The sequence below is a fragment of the Poecilia formosa genome, unplaced genomic scaffold (assembly GCF_000485575.1).
Source record: "Poecilia formosa unplaced genomic scaffold, Poecilia_formosa-5.1.2 Scaffold389, whole genome shotgun sequence".
Taxonomy (NCBI): Eukaryota; Metazoa; Chordata; class Actinopteri; order Cyprinodontiformes; family Poeciliidae; genus Poecilia; species Poecilia formosa.
In genome coordinates, this window is record NW_006800328.1 from 325,082 (window position 1) to 345,256 (window position 20,175).

The 20,175-nt window shown below is 37.5% G+C and overlaps 1 protein-coding gene across 6 annotated transcripts in view; it reads right to left on the reverse strand.

The window, feature by feature from the left end:
- The window catches only part of mast4 (microtubule associated serine/threonine kinase family member 4), a 99,440-nt gene that overhangs the window by 68,916 nt on the left and 10,349 nt on the right, over nt 1-20,175 (reverse strand). For 5 of the 6 annotated variants that reach the window (XM_016662751.1, XM_016662750.1, XM_016662749.1 and 2 more), the window contains exons 2-3: nt 9,091-9,244; nt 3,621-3,754 (exon numbers count right to left, since the gene is read on the reverse strand). In XM_016662751.1, coding sequence (XP_016518237.1) covers nt 3,621-3,754; nt 9,091-9,244 — 288 coding nt within the window. Of the gene's footprint in view, nt 1-3,620; nt 3,755-9,090; nt 9,245-18,759; nt 18,889-20,175 lie in introns of those variants that run through there. The other variant, XM_016662753.1, reaches the window with a different exon arrangement.

Below are 20,175 nucleotides of genomic sequence, written 5' to 3' on the forward strand. Positions count from 1 at the left end.
ATAAATCTCTTAGGACCAGGATTTCCAATGAATTTTTGAAGAGGGTTTCATTAGTAAAATATGTCACTGAAAATTGTGATGAAAATCTTAAGATTGAAAGTTAGGAGATGTAGAGCCACAGAAATCTGAATTAGTTGTCGGCATTAAGGAAGGAAACTAACATATTGTTAGCAAGCAGGGTATATATAGCATGGCAGCGGAAACACACAAAACCAATCAATTACATATCCAAGCCGCTATACTGAAAAAATTGAAACAACGGTGACAATTGCAGTTCAATATATTGTGCAGCTCCATTTCTGAATGTGCTGTAAGCATTGTTTGACTTGGCAACCTCATGCCTGCGTGCTGGCAGCCCCTCCACTCAGTCATTTTCAGTGACTAGATTGCTGTGCTTCCGAGTCTCATAACCATCAGCATGACAGATGCTGTTCTGTCAGTGTAATTCACAGGCATCATCTTGGCTTAATTAGGGCCCCTGTTAATGATGGTGTTGTGATACGTTTTCAGAAAACCCATCTCCTCCCAAAACAGAAAAACTCATTTTCAAACTGATGATCAAAACTCTTAGAAAAAGAAAGGAACAGCAAGATTTTGCTATTAAGGAGCTGAAGCATCTGTGGCTTTTGTTTTACTCATCTTTCCTAAGCTTTGTGGGAAGCAGTGGAAAACAGACCACATTAAAGTAATGTGTAATTGGACAAACAATGCACGGTGTTCAAAGTCAGGCAAAAATATGTGTAGGAGTCTGAAGCAGGGTTAGGAAATAAAATAAGACTGTAAGCTTTAAACATTTTCACATGTTCAATCCATCTGAAAAATAATGAATCAACGAGGCACCAAAGAGGATAAATTTAACTTTTGAGGAGCTGCAGAGGTTTACAGCTCAGGTTGAAAGAATTTGTTGACCAATTGTAATGCACTCTACAAATGTGTCCTTTTTGGAAATACACAGGAAGAACATCATGTACTGCACAGTATGACTCTGGAAGAAAACCTGCTAAAAGCCACAAAAGACGTCTGACTGGGGCAACAGAGCAGCTACTCTAAAAACACAGCCAGAGCTACAATGGAAACTAGAATTTCTTACAACTCAAATTTGTATTAGCAAGGAAAAACCGAGTCGCTTAGGAGGTGAGCTATTTGAGAGGTTCTCACAGTTTGTGCTCCATTATGTTTACAACAAAAGAAAACAAAAAAAAAACTAAAACCTTATGTGTTTGCTTACACTTTAAACAGAGGTGCAATACAAAATAGTAGTGGTGTGCCGTTTCACCTCTGTAAAATGGAATATAAGCTTATGAGGAACAATCTGAGGTGTGAGTGTACATGGGTAAAATATGCGCGACTACGTCACCCAAAATGCACATCAATACTAAGTGTCAACAAAGTCTGTATAGACCCAAATATGCTCTAAAGTGCAGTCCTGCTACAGAATCAAACAGAGAATGAACCTTCCTACATTTAGTCGTTTCCATTTTTACAGCTTTTACTTAATTACCAACATTAAAATGACTTACAACAAATGCAACAACCAACCACTGCCGACTGATTCATGCATGGAAAAACAACAACAAAAACAATATACTTTTCAATCACGTCTCAGCCTCGCCTTGGCAAGAGAAGGCAGAATGCATTTGGCCACAGGCTCTCATATCTCTCCCGCTGAGCTGTCCTTATCTGGTGAGCAGCGACCTTCCTGTGGTGGTTGTCAGATTAATCATCATCTAAGAGGATCAGTCAAGAAACACAATAAAACAAATCTCACAATTCTGGCAAAGTCAATGATGTTAAGGATTCTCTCAGGTTGTCGAGCTGTAAGACCCAAATTAAATCAATGCATGAGCTGCAGGACAATTACGTTACAGGGAATGATGTGATCACTCACACAGCAGGGCCAAAATAACCAAGGGGGCTTTATACTGTGCCTGGTACAAGAAAGGGAGCTCAACTACCTGAGGATTAAGGGGAAAAGCACCAGCGCCCCCATGTGTGCAGAAATATTTTACACATACTGAACCTAACTTTTTTTAATACTGATAAACCTGATCAAAGTGACCTATACATATATGAGTGTTTTGTTTGTGCAAACATCCAAATATAAAGTTTTTTTTATGAATTCTGTAAATAAATATTTTCCTCTCGGTTCAGGTTGCAGTGGCTTTTCTCATGCTTACATTGCAGAGGGTCTCGGTGTCATACCCACAGTTCTTCTAAAAGCCGCCTCAAACATACGTGTGGACAAACAGACATGAGCTTCACATGCTTTATTAAATTAACCTTTTCTCAAAGTGATATAGAGCACACACACGGGAATGACTCTCAGCCTAACGTCATTAGGCTGGCCTCTGAATTTGATTGTATCTCACTGCTCAGACAATAAGATCACGACAGCACACTGTGCGCCGCTGTGGGACGACAAAGCAGAGCATGAACACAGTGAAGGTCATTTTTGTCCTGTGGTTAAAGGAGGGTTGAAGTAACATGTCTGAAGGAGTTCTTCAGTATTTTCTTTTAGACATGCCTTGATAGAGAACGCTGCTGCTCACGTTCTCACCAAAAACAGGAAGATGAAGCACGTCACCCCAGTTTTAAAGTCCTTAAACTGGCTCCCTGTAGCTCAGAAAATACAGTTTAAAATATTTAGCACTGAACGGTTTGGCACCAAAATACGTTAAAAACTTGCTTTCGTTGTATCGACCTTCCAAACCTCTCTGGTCTGCTGGTTCTGGTCTACCTTCAATCCCCAGAACCAAACATGGAGGAACAGCATTCAGTTTTTATGTCGCACTTCTGAGAAGTTTCTTTACATCAAGGCTAAAAATCCATCTGCTGCTTGAAATATAAACCAATTCTAGCCTCGATTACAACTTTTCATTACTTCTGTCTTTATTCCACTACTATAATGCATATAATGTTTTTGTTGTTCACTACATTTTGTTTTTTTTTTCTCATGTGAAGCACTCTGAACTGCTTTGCTGCTGAAATGTGCTAAGCAAATAAACTTGAATTCACATTTTGAACCAGTGCAGTCAATGAGAAAGCCATGAACTAAACATAGCATTTCTGGCCATTACGCCACAGGTTAGGAGCAATAAATAAAACTAAAAATAAAATTGGGATCACAGAGGCTGTTCTCACTATACTGGATTTAAAGCACAGACCATAAAAACTGTACTTGATACCATGTACAACGAGCCTTGCTTAAAATCGCAACACTTAATTAAATGTTGGATATAATTTTCTTATTTTTATTGAGTAAAATCGCTCTATTAAGAACTTTTCTCAAATAAATAGTGAAATATCCCATGAGTAGACTGTATAAATGCATTCTGGGTACATATTATACATTTGAACCAAGGACTTAAAACAGAAAGAGTTTGATCCAATTTCACCTCGACCAGTGAGGAAAAAAGGTACATGTCTTTTTATTCGACTGCATGCGTTTTATAATTACTAGCAATTTATGTGGAAGCTTTGGTGAAATATAGATTTTGATAATCGTTCCATATAAACAATTGCTGGTTTGTGAGATCACAATCTGCTCAAATAAAGCAGAGTTTGGTTTGAACGAAACATTAAGGCCAGCAGGATATTAAGCAGAAATAGCGATCACTCACCGCGCTGGAGGTGAGTGACGGGTCCGACTTTCCAAGGTTCAGGGATCGCATGCGGACCAGATTAGAGGTCTCGGATGATGACTGCAGCATCGTCTGTGTCTGGTGAAGGCTGGGGGGCAGCAACAGGTACTTTCCTGCAAAAACATTTTTAAAAAAGGCAGATAAATCATCTGAAAGGCTGCTTTAATGCATCAGATTTTCTTTGAACAGTTCTTTGAGAACTTAAATATGACACGGAGTAATTTTTTGTCAATTGCAAAACTGTGTAGAGGTCCTGATATGATTTTTTTTTCTTATCTTCTGTGTCATGGAAGACACCTGATGGTTCTCAGAGAAGTACTGTCCCCCCAGTTTAGAAACCACCAGATGAAACGCACAAAAAAAAAAAAAAAAAACTCCACAAAGAACAACCAATTCACCAGGGTTAACATTTTAGTTCTGTACCGGTTTACTCGTACCACACAAGTCTTAAATTACAGTGAGAGTTTAAACCCTGAATACACCTTTTGTAGCAGTTTGAACTTCACTCGTGTTTTCAAATGCCACCTGCAGCAAAAGAGACAGAAATCCTTCAACAGTTTTGCATTTCGTAATAACCTTTATCAAGTGCAGGTCAAAGGATGTCCTACGACATGAGAGAATCCCTGCTGTCAGCTCCTGTTAGGCACGTTAAGATAAACCCTATTACTTTGTGCAAACAGGAAGTAAAATGGTTAAATTAGGCCAGGGGAGAGTAAGCTTATTAAGAGCTCACAACCTAAACTACATAATCCCACAATAGAGATATCCTAGTCCAAGAAGGAAAATGGGCCTAAAAAAATAAAAACATTAGTTCACTCAATGTTACTTTTTGAAAAGCAGCATTTAATCAATTTCTGTGTCTTGCAGCTAGATGGCAGTAGAAGCTGTTTAGTCTACTCCATCCATTATCAGTGCCTCCTCTTATCACTGAGCTTCAGTACATCAAGATAAAGGATGGCAAACTGAAAATGACCTCTGCAAACAAATCACACCATAATTCAATGAATCACTGAGTCGCCATAAATACTTTTTATCATTCTGAACATTTTAGATTTATTCTACTATCAGAAAAAAAACAACAAGCTGCTGCTGGGTTTTTTTTTCCTCCAATAAAAAAAACTAACAAAACAAAGGAAGGGAGTCTGAGCTCTAAACTGCAAGAGGATATCTCCAGTTCATTCAGCCTGAGGCAAGTATCTATTTTTATCAGGTGATATGATGAGCTGCAGAAGGTATGTTTGAAGTTCACTGTCCTGCTGACAAGATTTATTAAATCACTGAATGCAGGGCTTGATTTACAGGTGGACTTTTAATCCACAGCTTTCTCAGAAACGCTCAGGAAATATTTTCAAATGTCTGCAGATCAAATATTGACTTGGAAAAAGAAGTCCCACGCATTTGAAATTTGAAGCATATTTTAATGCTTCCTTAAGGCCAAAAGGTTGTTGGTTTGGGGTAATAAATCAACTTAAACTTCATCTGCAGCACTCAGACATAATCAGCATCAATGGTAACAATGAAACAAACCTTAAAGTAAATTCAGAAGCAAAGTCTCGCAGGATTTTGTTTGTCTTTAACGGTGATCTTCAAAAGCTTAACCCGTTTGAGATTTTGCTGTATTTTTCCTTGCTGAATGTTTTGGGACACTGTTTGAGCTCCATACAAATTTTGACGTAGGATGTAGATACCAGCAAAAGTTGTGTTTTCGAAGAGAGAGAGAGAAAATTTTTCAAATTAAAATAAACTAGAATAAATCATCAGCTGGAAACTGCAAGCAATTAACAGGCAGAATAAAGGTAACAAATATGAAGGTTCATGTATTTTGCGGTTTTCATTGGATAAAATATTCTTTTAGCCCAGGATAAAGTCTGACAGACTGAAAATCATATCTTGAAGCTTTAACGCCATGTCAATAATGGCAAATATAAACAAAAATATATATTTTTTGCGTTGAAAAAATCAAGTTGCCAAGCATAAAACACCAAAATATGAACTAAAACATAACTCTGAAACCATTGTCTGTTCTCTCTCATCTTCCTCAGTCTCTCTATGATCAATGATTTAAACCCAGGAAAATTAAAGTGTGAACAGACAGGATGAGAAGGGAAAAGTGAGGCCTTTCCTTCCTTACTGGCAAATGTTTTCCCTCACGACGGCCCTTCACATCCCGGCATAACGGAAACCATCACAAATAACTCAACACTTGGAAAGGTGTGTATCAGCACTTACGGGTAAATGGGTCAGGCTGGATTTCAAAATAGACATTTATGAGAATGTCAGATCCCAACTTTGAGTCAACTGCGTTTAGACTTCATCTTGCAAAAAATCTATCTAAAATGTGTCTCCAATCGCAACAAGTCAATTAAGGGTGGTTCCCATTTCACTGAAATTGACTTAATTTCCCTTCAACCTTTAGGGAAATTAAGTCACAAAGCTCACAGTTTAGGTTTTTGTAAAAAAAAAAAACAAAAAAAAAACATTAACAGTTGTTTTCCTCCTTTGACACCACACAGTCAGAAGAACATTACTTAATGTTTGCTGACCTTTCTGGTGAATAAGTGAATAATCCAGCTCTTTAATTTACACTTAGCCTTCAGTGTTGTGTCTGCTGGATGTGAAAATTAGCTGCAGAAGTCAAAAACAGAAAAAATCCAATCTATGATCAGAAGGAAAGACATTCATCATGTTTTAACTGCACAACTAAAACTGACTAACTGGCTCCAGGTTTGTTTATATATCCTGTTTTTTCTAGACCAGCTACTAAAGGTTAATGCATTTATTCAAAGCTGCACAGGTTTTATTAATTGAAAGGTTAACATTTTCATCAGCAAGGTGAAGCTTTCTCTAAATAGCTCAGAAATCAGGCTTTTAAAGCCACATTTTACACAGCCTGAGTTGCTCTAATTTACTGCAATACGCAAACAAAACAGGCAGACTGAACAAAGGAGACATTTACTGGTTTGCGTTTTAAAGGATAATTTATTTTTAAGACCAAAACCTGGGTTTGAGAAGAAAAGTGTAACTTGTGATCAGTTGTTTTTAATCCGACTGTCTACGTTGATTTTAAAGAAAATGCTGAATATGTTTGTGCATTCTGGTTGTTCTAAGTGCATCAAGACCAAAAGTAGATTTTTTTATCTTGTCATTTTCCTGATTAAATACAGACTGAATAAGTAGATTTTTTTTTAAAAATCAGTTTTTAAAGTTTATTGGACATCAAATAGTATTTGGATTTTTTCAGGATTATTGTCTAGTCTTTGTTTTTTTACCAGCTTTTCTTAAACTCGTTGCTAAACTTCTGCTTGCTTTGGAGAAATTAAAGATGCAAGAACAAAAGCCCAGCCAGTCGATTTTGTATTTTCTTTCTGTCCACACAGTCAGTGCCGGCTCCCTTCTTGCACACTAATCCACCATGATGAACAGCCTGTTAGTGGTGCAGCCGCCCTCACCGACTGACCGAGGAGTCATTCAGCTCATTCACTGAGTTTGACATCACAAACTGAGCATGAAAGCCACACACCAGAACCAAACACACCAGAAAGCCACTCAGCAGCAAGAGGCCAGAGAGAAACATTGGATAATATTAATACGAGAAGTACAAATCCGGGTCAGTTTTATACTTTTCAAATCTATGACCAAGTCACTTACTAGTCTAAGGTTTTGCTTTTTTCCTCTAGTAACTTTCCAGTTTTCTAAAACATAAAAATTTGTCTGTACAAAAACTGCAGATGTGCAAACAAAAATTCTCATTTTACAGAATTTTTATTTTTTTAAGGTGCATAGTGCATTTATTTCCCCCAACAATGAGAATCAATAAGTGATATTGATGATGGAATCTGTATTGCTAAATACTCATCAAGTCCCATTCCTAGTTGATAGGGTTGATTAATAAAGATTCCTCATCGATCTGGACGACAACACTAGCAGAAGAGTTTAGTTAGTCACCGTTTAAATATTTGCATGGCAGGATTTTGGTTGCCTGATAGAAAAGTATACAAAATAAAAATCAGCAAAATTTTACTGATTTAGTGATTTAGTTCTTTACTAAGTGATTTAGTTCTTTAGTGATTTAGTTCACTCTTTGTTTTCCCCATAATACTGCTGAAAATCTTGTCCCAGCTCGTTTTTATGAACCCGGTTTCGTGCATCGTTTCGCCCTGTGAGCTGCTAGTTTTGACTGGCTCTGAATTACGTGTTGCAGCCGTTTTCCTGTCGTCTTTCACACCCTTAAAAAACAAACAAAAAAAAGATTAACCAAAAAAGACTACGCAGGCAGCTGAAATGAATAATAGCTACAGCCGGTTAAAAGGTAAAATCTTAAATAATACTTGTTTTACAATAAGCCTATTTAATTAGCAGCCCACAGACTGAATCCACCCTGTTCACGACTTGAATGTGGCCCTTTGAATATGTATAAAATAGAGGGAGACGATCTATTCATACTGAAACGTCACTTTGCGTAAGAACTAAATCAAACAGGGTGCTGTACCAAAGATTTAATTCACACATTAAGCTCAATAAACAGGATGTTAACCAATAAACCTCCACTTCAGTTTAATAGGGTTTGATCTGGTAAAAGTCTTTTAGTTTTCCACAACTTCCCTCTGAGGCAACTTTCATATTCGCGTAAATGGAAAAACACTCAGCGACTTGTCGGAAAGCCTGCGATTATTTTGTCTGAAGCGGCTCACTAGACTTGCCCGGCAAGTTTGGAAGCTCCCTCCTGCCCTCACCTGAGAAGGCCCCGGGGCCGTGAGCCTGCGCATATGAACAGATTTTCTTCAAGTCATTCTGAGCAAAACGGTAGATTAAGAGAAAACCGTTCACAGGAGGATCAGTCAATCCTCTTTTTGAAAACGCGTTCAATCTTGTTAATCCACTGAACTTGTCAAATTTAAACGTCAACTGATAAATTACACTAAAAGTCATTTAAATCTCGCTCCTTCCTACTCAAACATATTTAAAGTCAAACATGTTTTGACTGGTTTTGAAATCCGTTAGCAATTTATTTCCATTAGCCAACAACCATGTTGGTCTGTAGGCAGATATGTGGTTACCATTAGTGTAAAATCTTTCTCTGTGTGTGATATTAACCATGACAAATCATTCTTTAGCTGCAGGAGGAATGATTAGTGAAGCCGGGTTACCGTCAGGAGGAAGCAGAAAAAATATCCAGAGGAGCCGACTTATTGTCTTAGAAGGATTAGTTACTGTAAACATGGGCTGTGCAGGAATCCACAAACAGTCCCTCCATGTGCTTTGTGCTTTTCAAAACAAAATATGTCATGCATTTCTCATTTGTATGCCAAAGCGATGAGTCATAACAGTGTTGTAAAATAAAAACACGAGGGCAAATCAGAAAGAGGGAACTACATACAGCATGTGTTAGATTATTTTAAAATCAAATCTGGTGGTAAATGTAAAGAACAAACACAGATGAAGAAATTACCCGTCAAGCCACCGCCGAGACTTCTTCTACGAAGCTGTCTTCCATCCTCGCTGAGATGCCTCTTGAATTTGAGAGCAGGACTTAATCCGTGGGTTAGCTCAGGAATACTGGACTTTCTCAAGAGGTTTGGAGGTGGGTAGAGAATGTTGTCCAACTGCAGGAAAAGCAAGAAGAACAGGATAAGACTGGAAGGAATACACAACACAGCTGGGCCCAAGACGCATTCACAGAAGACCTTCAAACGGTAATATCAGACTTTGTGTCTGCAAGGATGCAAAAATTAAAACAAACACAAAGGAACAACTACGGAAAATTCAGAAGGAATTGGATAATTTCAGCTTGAAGGTTAGACAGATGAGAATACTCTTCAGTTTGGAGACTGAGAAGACCTCAGTTATAAACAAGAAGAAAAGATTTTTATAACATGACGACAAAGGTATGCAGTGCATTCAGGCTGCTAAGTAGTGAGAGAGAGCAAGACATTGGGAAAGCCAAGTTTTATGATTGAGCTGCTGACCTTTGTCATGAAAGATGCCGGGTTTGGACATATCGGTAATGCTGGGAAGCCTCAGAGTTAAGATAGTAACCAGGCTGTCATTAAAACAGGGTCAATCATTTTCATTTGCAAGATTTATAGATTTATCAACTGGTGCTTTGGTCTCAATAACTTTTTTATTTATTTTTTGGAATACAGTTTTGTTTACAGAGATTATATAATTAATTTTATTTGTTGTTTTGATTATTTAGTTTATTTTGGATATTTTAAACATCTTCCAGTTCCAGTGTTAAGTTTGTTAGAATTTGAAGTTTATTGATCTTTGAGAATACGTTCTTGGATTATTATACCATTATCATATAAATGATATCAAATCAAAAATTGCATTGTTTATCACAATAACTTTTGGGACAATTTATCATCCAGTAAAATCTGTTTTGAGAGGCACCATCCACTTGGCAATACACTGGGAAATGTCTTTTTAATTATTCTAATATGGCTAATCACTAAAACAAGTGATTGCTAAATAATACACGAGATGTGACATTGCCTCTTCTGCAGCAAAATATACAAACCAGAGGCAATTTTCTTGCATAACAAAAATGGAAAACCAGCTACGTCAAAATCCAATTTTAAAACAGAAAACTTCATTGTCGGAGGCATCTAGCAAACAACATCTACAGGAATAAACTGATTACATATTCCATTCTTCAGCGTTGTCTATTGCAGCCCTGTTGTGCTCCCTGAAGAGGACACTGTGAAGTTCAGACAACATAACAAAGCGCTTTGGGGAGGAAGAGACCCTCCCTGAGAATACAAAGATACACAGAGGTGAGAGCAGTGTGTGGAAGGAAATGCCCTCTGCTTCCCCCAAGGGATGATTCATGATCCAAGCTCTTCTAGGACAAATACAAGCAAACCTTTGTAGCAACAACAAAAGACGCTCAGAATGTGTCCTTTCTTGTTGGTTGTTATGAAATAAATATACTTTTACCAACATTTAAATTTAAGATGTTAAGAAGTGTATATCAGCTCTGAGCAATGTTTTAAAATATGCATATGTTCAGCAAGTACTGAAATATTTTGTTCTTGGTTATGTATGCACATGTTTTCTCTGTCCTACTGATTGTTTTTTTTTCTCTTGTTCTTAAAAATATATGAAAATAATAGAAAAAACAAATCAAAACTAAGTAAAAATATTAAATTCATAACAATTTATTCATACAGCGCCAATTCACAACAAATGTAATACAATGCAAAAAGTCATTTCAGTCCAATCATACATACATTCCAAATGATTCAAGTAATCAAATATTTCAGTAAAAAAAACCTTTTCAGCGTAAGAAAATTCAGCAGACTGCATCTTGTCGATGATTATTTAGTACGTTTTATGTTAAAGTAAAAAGTTAATAGGAGAAGAAGGAGGATGTTTAGTTGTTGGCAGCATTATGTCAGTCAATGCACAAAGTACAACCATCCCTCATTCCTATTGGTAAACATTTCAACTTGCCAGTGGAGATGAGTAATATTGTTTTGTTAATGCCAGTTAGAGGAAAAAGAGTTGGCATGATAATTAGCCATCCCATAATATAAAGGTTCACAAACCTCAATGATTGACATCATTGAAATTATTATTTCTGCTATTCATGAGGTGATAAACAGTGTGTCTGTGTTTCAAAATATGACTGACTGGAATCATTGTATAACATTTAGCAACACAGTTGCACTTTTTAGTAGCTTAGTAGAAACATTTTAGTTGGTGAGAGATTAGACCACAGGAACCATTCTTGTTTTTTTAACAAAAACAAAAATGCTACATGAAACAAATTTGCTTTTTTTTTTTTTTTAAAGAAATCTGCTACAAGAGAATTTTAAAGAAAAATAATTTTATTTTTGTTGTTCAGTCTTAAAAATCAAGAAAATAATGAAACTTTTAAGCAAAAGGAATTAAATTTTGCACATCAGAATGTGCAATGAGGGTCACTGATACGCTAGTCAACATAGAGGTAAGACTTTGATCATTTCCAGTGATGAAAAAGCCACTGCAAGCAAACAATGACAAGAAAGTGAGAACATTCCTATTGCGCTGCTTTGCCTGTAAATGGGGAAAAAAGACGACCACAACTTGATCTGCCTGTGATCTCAAAATCATCACAGCAAATATATACCTCTATGACATTAAAAAGGTTGATATTCCTTAATTATTTTCAAAGTATAGCATTGATTAGCTCCAAGATTTTACAGTGTTCAAATGAAAGAAGAGCTGACCTATAAAGTTCACATGTGTAGATTCCTTAAAGACAAATACCTGATGTAATTTAATGCATGTCAACAATTGCAACTACCAAAACTACTGCATTAAAGTGATGCACCCTGACTTAGATGCTGCACTGCAGCAAGTGCAGCCAAATGGAAATAAACAGCACTGCACACCCACCAGCTTAATACTTAGGAGATAACCAGCGCTGGGGCAGAGATGAACAGCTCAGATAACATCCTCTAGCATCTACAAGAAGCATTCTTAGTACATTTAAATCACATTCACACATATTCAGCATATCACACATACATGAAACATGTTATCCACAGGTTTCACCAAATAACAGTGAACTACAAAGACATGTTTATTAGTCTACAGGAAGATCTTCCGAAGAGCAAGAAAATAAACTTTGGGTTTTATTTCAAGATTGGGCTGCAGCTTCAAATTTTGATTGGGTTGCCAAAACAATCAAGATGTTTTTAAAAAATTATGGTTGCTAATGGTTTGAGTGACTCACTCAATCAGCCCTGGATCTCCAAGCTAAAAATAAATCTCTTGCTTGTCTAAAGTCTACATTGGTTGCTACAGGAAGCTATTGGCTATGAGCTATGAGTGAGACATTTAGGTCAAGACAACCAAAAGATCTACGTTATTATGAAATAAGCAGAAAATCCTAGATCTCAGAGTGAAAATGTTCTGTACAAATTTGCTCCTTAGTAAATTCTCTAAAAAAAAAGAAAAACGGACACAAACAAACCCAGACGACAGTTGAAGTTAATTTAAATGTTTCCCCCTCCCTGTCTAGAAAAGCAAACCCAAAGTTGGAGGAATGGGGCCGAGATTTATCCTGCTAGCAGGTGGTGCAACAGTGTCCAGGTGTTCAAAGACGAACATATTCAGATTATTTAAAAAAAAACTGGGCCCAGGAACCGACAGACTTATGTAACATCACAGCAAACACACAACAACCAAACTCTGTAAGCAGCTTTCAGGTATGCGGCGAGACAAACACGGGCATAAGCCATATTGGTCTGATCCAAGAAATTCAAGAAGGGTTACTCTGAAATGCACTCGTACAAATCTAACCATGACGTAAGGCGACCTATGACCTCAAGGACGACGCGGTGATGGGGTTCTCAATCAGATGTCCTGTATGTCTCAGCTTCCTCTGCTACTTTCAAATTTTATTTTGCCTGTCTACCCTACGGCTTAAAAAAGAAAAACCAGGACTTTTTTCTTATCTCAAAGGTGGTCGAGGCACATATCTGAGGTCTGTTCAGTACTATGCAAAAATGTTTGCATCCCTAGAACTTTGCCACATCTTTTTGTGTTCCAGTCACAAACTTAAATGTATTTTTATTAAATGTTTTGGAGAGATGCTTTCCCATCCAACCAGCTTGAGGTATTTTCAAGTATCGAGAGCGTTTTACTTTACAGTGAAGAAAATTCAAATGAAATACACCAGAGTCTTTGGCTGTAACATGACAAAATGTAATAAAGTTGGGGGCGTTTGAATAAATTTGCCATGCACTGTAAAACACCTACTTATAGAGAAATATAGAGAAAAATTACTCCTGTTACTTATAACAGGAGTAATTTTTTCCTTCACTGGAGAATACAACCAGACATTGTTACAAAAGTACTATACATAGGTAGTAAAAAAAAGAAGCATGCAGCACAATCATCATAAAACTGTGTATAATTTGTGATCTTTGCTTTTATTTTTCATAATAACCATGATAAAAGTGCGAGCCCAGTAGATCTGCGGAGGCTGCCAAAGCTGCATGGGTCCAAGTGATTTCTGCATTAGCTCAACTGTAATTACAGGCCACTTATGCCAGCCATGAATCACCGGGATAATCAGTAAACCCATGCTTCCCACTCTATACATATCAGCATTTAAGAGGCTAACACAGCCACACAGCAGACTCTCTTATTAAATATTATCCTTATTAAAGGATAATAGTGCAATATCGTTCCATTCAAAACATCTGCATTGATTTAAGAGTGGGTGTCAGCCTTTTAAATGCCTATTTGATTACACGGAAAGCCCTGAAGTCAAGCCAGTCCCAGTTCACTTTCTGTGTCCACAGCAAATAGCATGCTGGTTTCAGTTTTGGCAGCGGCCACTGGCCTTTCACCCACCATTCCTCTCTATTTGTGGCGGGGGTCACAGGGAGCTCCCGGGTGCAGCGTCGAACACCTTTCCTCCCTCTCTCACCATATCCTCTGTTCCTCCCTGAGCCCGATTTACAGTGGACAGTATCAACAGTGTTTTGTTACCAAAGCAGAGAGCAAACCGCTAAACACAAGGTGAGCTGCACAACACAGACTGACAGTATGCAGACTGAAAAATGAGAAAATATCCTGTTTGAGTCTCATGTCACACAGTTGTGTTTGGGAATACGGACAAATATTTTCAACAATAAATTATGCCCAGAGGAACCGAATCCTAACACAGTGTGTTTAAAAGAAATTCTGTGAAATCGACCAAGACAATACAGCACATAACTCATCAGTGAGAAAAAACTTCCCCCCATTTTCCATTTATAAGTATACATATGAGTAGTGTGGTGTGTCACCACTTCCTCTGAGTCAACACCTAAGTACTAATCTTGCCATATATTCTCAATTGGGTTTGTGTCTGGATATGACAAGGCCTTTTAAACCAATTCGAAGGTAAGTCTGGTTGTACGTTTAGGGTTATTGACCAGCTGGAAGGTGAACCTCAACAAGAGTTTTGCAGTTTCAACCTTCTTTCTTCCCAGATTCACCTGCATTTCTGTCGATTTTCACATCAGCTCTAATCTTCTGTCTCACCGGCCATGAAGAAAATGTCACTGCAGCATGATGCTGCCACAACTTAAAGGGCTTTTCCACCAACACAGTCTGGAACCTTGTAATGTATTCCAGTTTTTTCATGCTAATGAACAACCTACGGACTCCAGTTACTTATGGAGTACCACAAGGTTCAGTCCTTGGGCCAATTATTCTTTCATTGCGTCATTACAGTTTTTATCAGAATAAAGCATAGCAAGTTGTTGAGCTGCTGGAACTGGTTAGTCATTTACTCTGCTTGGCATTACATTATCTCTGCTGATAAAGCTAATTACCTTGGTGTCATCTTTAACCAGGAGATCAACAGTCCTAAACTAAAACATGTTTGCAGGACTTTCTTTCACCTTTGTGCTGGTGCCAAATTTTGAAATATCCTGTCCCATAGCGATGCAGAAAAACAAATCATTTGTTGCTTCAAGGCTGAACTATTGCAGTTATTTCAATCATGAATTATTAAGAAAAAGAAAGAAAAAAAAGTAAAACATGAGAAGGAACATTTTTTAACCTTAACTTCTCTACTTTGGCTCCCGGTGTTAAAAACCTGGATATAATTTACAATTATTCTTCCTGCTTATGAAAAGCTCTCAATAGTTAAGCTCTGTCATGTATAACATACCGTATGCTTTCAACAGACTCATTTAATCTCAGACTGATGGTTCTGAAAGTTTCTAAAGTGGAAACTTTTCATTATCAAGATCCTCTTCTGTGGTCCAGCTCCCAGTTTTAGTCTGAGGAAAACACTCCGTCTACCTTTAGAACTAGCAGGCCTAAAACATTCCTTTTGATAAGCTTCGAGTTTGGATGCTTAGCTACATGTATAGCTGTAGCGCTTTGGGCTTAGGCTTCATACAGACCACTCTTCATCATTTGCTGTCGTTTCAGCTGTAACTTTATTTTTCACCTGGCATTCTGCTTCAACAGTAACACTTTCCTGGAGAAATCAAGTTCAAATAACTTCTTCAGTAATATAGAAAGTTCTACTTGACTCCTTCTTCTGCATTTGAGTGTCTGCTCTGTCTTCTCAAATGCCCAGAAAGGGGGAACAGGACGCGATCAACTGTCTGCTGTCGCCACACGTCCATTCAGGAAAAGTGGCTGCAATGTGATGGGTTTCCATAGATAGAAAACTTTTATCCAATCAGGTGCCCTGAGACAACATTTGCTATGATTTGGAGCTACATAAACTGATTTAAAATGTTTACTGTAAATATTTGGACATTTTAGAAACACAATTTCACTACAAACTGTGTTCTGATGACTAGATCTTTAGTGAAAAAAGGAAATATGTTTAAAAACAACACTGCATTAAAAATGCATGGTCCCTTAGGTCATCATTGCTTCATAGATGAAGGGTGAATAGTCCAAACTTGACAGAAAAGCAGCAAGCTGCAGAAAGAAGAACAAGTGTTAAGCACAGACTGTAAGCCTGTATTTGGATTTTACCAGCCAAGATTCAAGATAACAGAAACTAAATACCCCAAAGGTGGGAAAAAGCCTGGGTGCTAAGGAGTGAAACGTCTTCTGTACGCAACACTAACAAACTGACAGAGCAGGAAGAAAAGAAAAAAAACTGTATTTCACCACACAGACAAGATTAAACAAATATTTCCCAAGGCTAAGGAATTAATACTTTAGTAGATCAAGCCAATGAAAACGTTGCAGCATTGACACAGTCATCTGATCTCTGCCAAAGCTGCACTACAAGGCTGAAGAATGAAAGCAACACACGGAGGAGGAGTTTTAACGAGCAAACTCGACATTTCAAATAAAATGTTTTAATATACAACAGCGTGAAGTGAATGTGTAAACCTTGAAACTGTTCTGCAAATGTGTAACTTTCAGACATCCTCATTCAGAAAGGACATCGCCTCTTTCTGTGAAGGCATTGCGATGACATGTTGCTCATTTTTCCGGAGATTGATGAAGGGAACTTTTTAAAGGGGAACAAATTGTTATTAGAAACTTTCATTGGTTGCTAAGACACAATATTCTCAGGTTTACAGTGAAACAGGAAGAGAGACCCCATACATCAAGGCAGGTTCCACCTGCTTCCAGTCAGTGCCGTCTTGATTCACTCTTTGCTCTCCCTGCCATTGTTTCCTCATCACTTCCTTCTGAGAATAACACAAGTTCTCAATAATGAATCATTTCTAGAGAACAGCTTTCAAAAATATTTGTTCCCCCCCAAACAAAACTCTACATGCTTGGTAACAAAATGTCTCAAATCTGTAGGTTTACATTTTCACTACCACTAATACAAAGCGATTTCATCATGCTGGTGTTAAATTAATTTGCTACTGAATTACAGGCAGTTTGCATAACATTTTGAGGATGATTTCACAGATGAAAGAGTCTCTTGCTTTAATTAGCAAGTCGATGCCCAGTTGTTTGAGACGAGTAGCGTTTGAAAAGATGAACTGATCACCAGGACAAAGTAGTTTGTCAAAAGCATTGTGATGCAAATTACCCAGCCCTGTTCAAATACAGATTTTCATTTGTTGAAACTGAGGGAAACGGTGAGATGACTACGAATAAGCCACTTAACATATGAGTGATACTTGCAGACTTAATACCCCTGACACATTGGTTTAGTAATCAGTTTGCCCCACAGATTTCTTTAAATTTTATTTTTCTTCCAGGTCAAAGAGGCTTTTAATTATCATACAAAAACAAATCTCTAAAAATAATTGTAGCTTAAACTAAACAAGTGATTGAGGCACATTTGGCAACAACACCTCTCTCAACAATCATTCAACTTTTATTATGGACAATGAGTATTTTACACCAGAGATCAAACACACTAAATCTTACAAAGTATTTTTTACTTTAGTTTCTAGTGGAAATATATTTGTACACTTTAAATAAGAAAAAAAAATGTCAGGATCTTCTAAGCAAGATATAAGAGCTTGTTTTAAGTAAATAATTCCTTAATATTGATTTTTTTTTTTTTTAAATAGCTTCACTGGCTGATTTTTTCACTTGTAGTGACACATTTTCCCATGCTTTCAGTAGAAGACTCTTCAACACAGTTTCTTATAGACTGAATCAAAAGCAATAAATATAAAGAGACTGAGTCAGTTCTTCTAAAATAAATAAAATGGAAAGAATGCCATTAAAACTTGGGATAAGATACATCAGGCTCAAGTAAAGACCATCATCTAACCACCATGAAGTTGTCCCTTTTTGGCTTTATTATTACAACTCATGTTTACTTTTACTAGGCATCTCTTTGTGAAAAATGGTTTGATAAAAGTAAAAACATCCAAGACTGTGATTGCGTAATGCATCCTTGAAGGTTCTAGAAAAGTTCACATTCATCCCCTCCTTCCCCCCTCGCATCTGTCCTGTTCCACCCTCCATGATTTCCACCCCAGACCAAATCCCTCTTCGCCTGCTCACAGCCTCGACTATCCCAGTGTTTAATCACAGGAAGAACAGAAGTGAAATGTTTTACAGCTAAAATCATAGCAAGTGTGTGTAACTCTGGCATTTCATCTCTTAGTCCCATCTCACCAAGAGTACTTAATGGCACAGTCACTGGATGTGAAGAAGAAATGAAATTTACAAGCAAAGAATCCAAGTTTTACAAGGATTTTTTTCTGCCCTCCCTTGAGAATTCAGTTTCCTGTGTTGACAGGACCTTAAGTAAACAGCGGTCCTTTCCTTCTTCAATTTCATACCATCATCTATGCTGAGATTTATCATTTTCAGCACTGGAAAGAACTGAACCCTGCACCATTTGTCCAGCCAATTAACTTCATTTTTCCATGCAGAGGGACCACAGAGACTTAACATATGCATTTTAAATCATGTGCAGACTGGTCTCAGGCCAGAGAACAAGTTATATTTGATGATGATTGAAGGTTTTTATCAACTCATAGTCTTAAAATAACGTTTACAAGGCTGCTGCATGACCATGTGATCATAAAGTTTGATTGTAAAAAGTGATAAGAGTAGTTTCATTCCACAAGCCCCTTCAGATTCGTTTTTAGACGAGACCGCTAACAATATTTATGATATAGTAGTCCCGCTGTTTACGCTTGAACCCAATTATTAGAGAACTACCGTCTCTTACCTTGTTTCCAGTAGAGGATGAATCCCGAGGAACAATTAAATTCCTGCCAAGGGACATTTTATCTAGGCACCAACAAACGCCATGCACATCACTTTAAATGAGGCGCAGAAACCAGGGATTACAACCAGAAACCCTTCGACAGAAGACGGGAAAGAAGAGTCAAAAATCAATGACAGATTGTGTTCAGCCAGCCCCTCGCAAGACTGAACAGAGCCTTAACCAGATTGCGCTAATCCTCTTAGTCTCAAAGTGGACATTGACACGGGATGTTCTTCTTATCATCCTGCCTGCTTAAATAAGCGGCTGCTTATTTAGGGGTGCAACATGCGGGCCGAGCCAGCACGCAGGAAACGGCTGAACATTGTCAACCATAAGCAACTGTTGATACACAAAGCAGGCACTGATGCTCTGCTTCACTGTTGACCTTCCAAATTCATGGAACAGATCCTCGCAGAGTAAACGTACCAGCCAAATAAAGGTTACTGTGTGTCACAATGAAATGAAAAGCCAGAGGATTAGCGGGTTAAAGGTGGCGATTAAATTACGACGACCTGTTGAAGCTTTGTGGGAATTAAAGTTGCAAGTTAAAGCACAAACTTGCGCTGCAATTCAGACATTTTCACATTTGGCAAACATTATCCACATTTTCTTCTTATCTACTCATTCAGTTTAGCCTCAACATCAACACAAGAGTGTGTTTTGCAAGTTTAACAACAAAAAAAGACGTATTTTCATATGAATTCACGTCTGCTTATTAGCAGTAGTTGGTTAAGGCATTATTAGAGTATTATTGCCATATAATGAATGAGTAGTGAACTAAAAAGTAAACAAAGACAATTCAGTAGATAGTTGACCACCACAAGGTCTCCATTCACGTATTACTAATAAAGTGACTAAATTTCTTCCATTTTGCATTAACTGCCCTTAAAATATTTCATTTTGTGATACAGGCATTTTGTAAAGCAAAACAACTTCTCAGGATTATTTTAAAAGCCTCCTGGTCGTCTAAATTTCAAGCTAGCTTTGTTTGCAGATCTCAGCGTCTCGTCTCACACATGGTTAGCTTGAACAAAGTAATCCATCTATATTGATTTTGCTTTTAGGGAAGTTATCTTTGTTTGCCGGTGAAATTTGGTTGTAAATTATTTGCCTGAGTACATATTTCAATCCAACAGGCAAGCATGGACAAGGACTGGATTAACATTGTTTTAGTTAGCTGAACAAAATACCTACAAGAAAAACTAATTTCTGTTTAATTAGAACTTTTTTTTCATTTTCAAACAGAACAAATACAGTATTCTGTTTTTCTTTTAAACTATCTCCTTTTCTTTCTAGCTAAATTGCAATGTTCTGTGGCTCAAAGCGAAAAATTAAGACCAGAGTTTATGCCAGAGTCAGTTCTCCTTGTGAGGACAT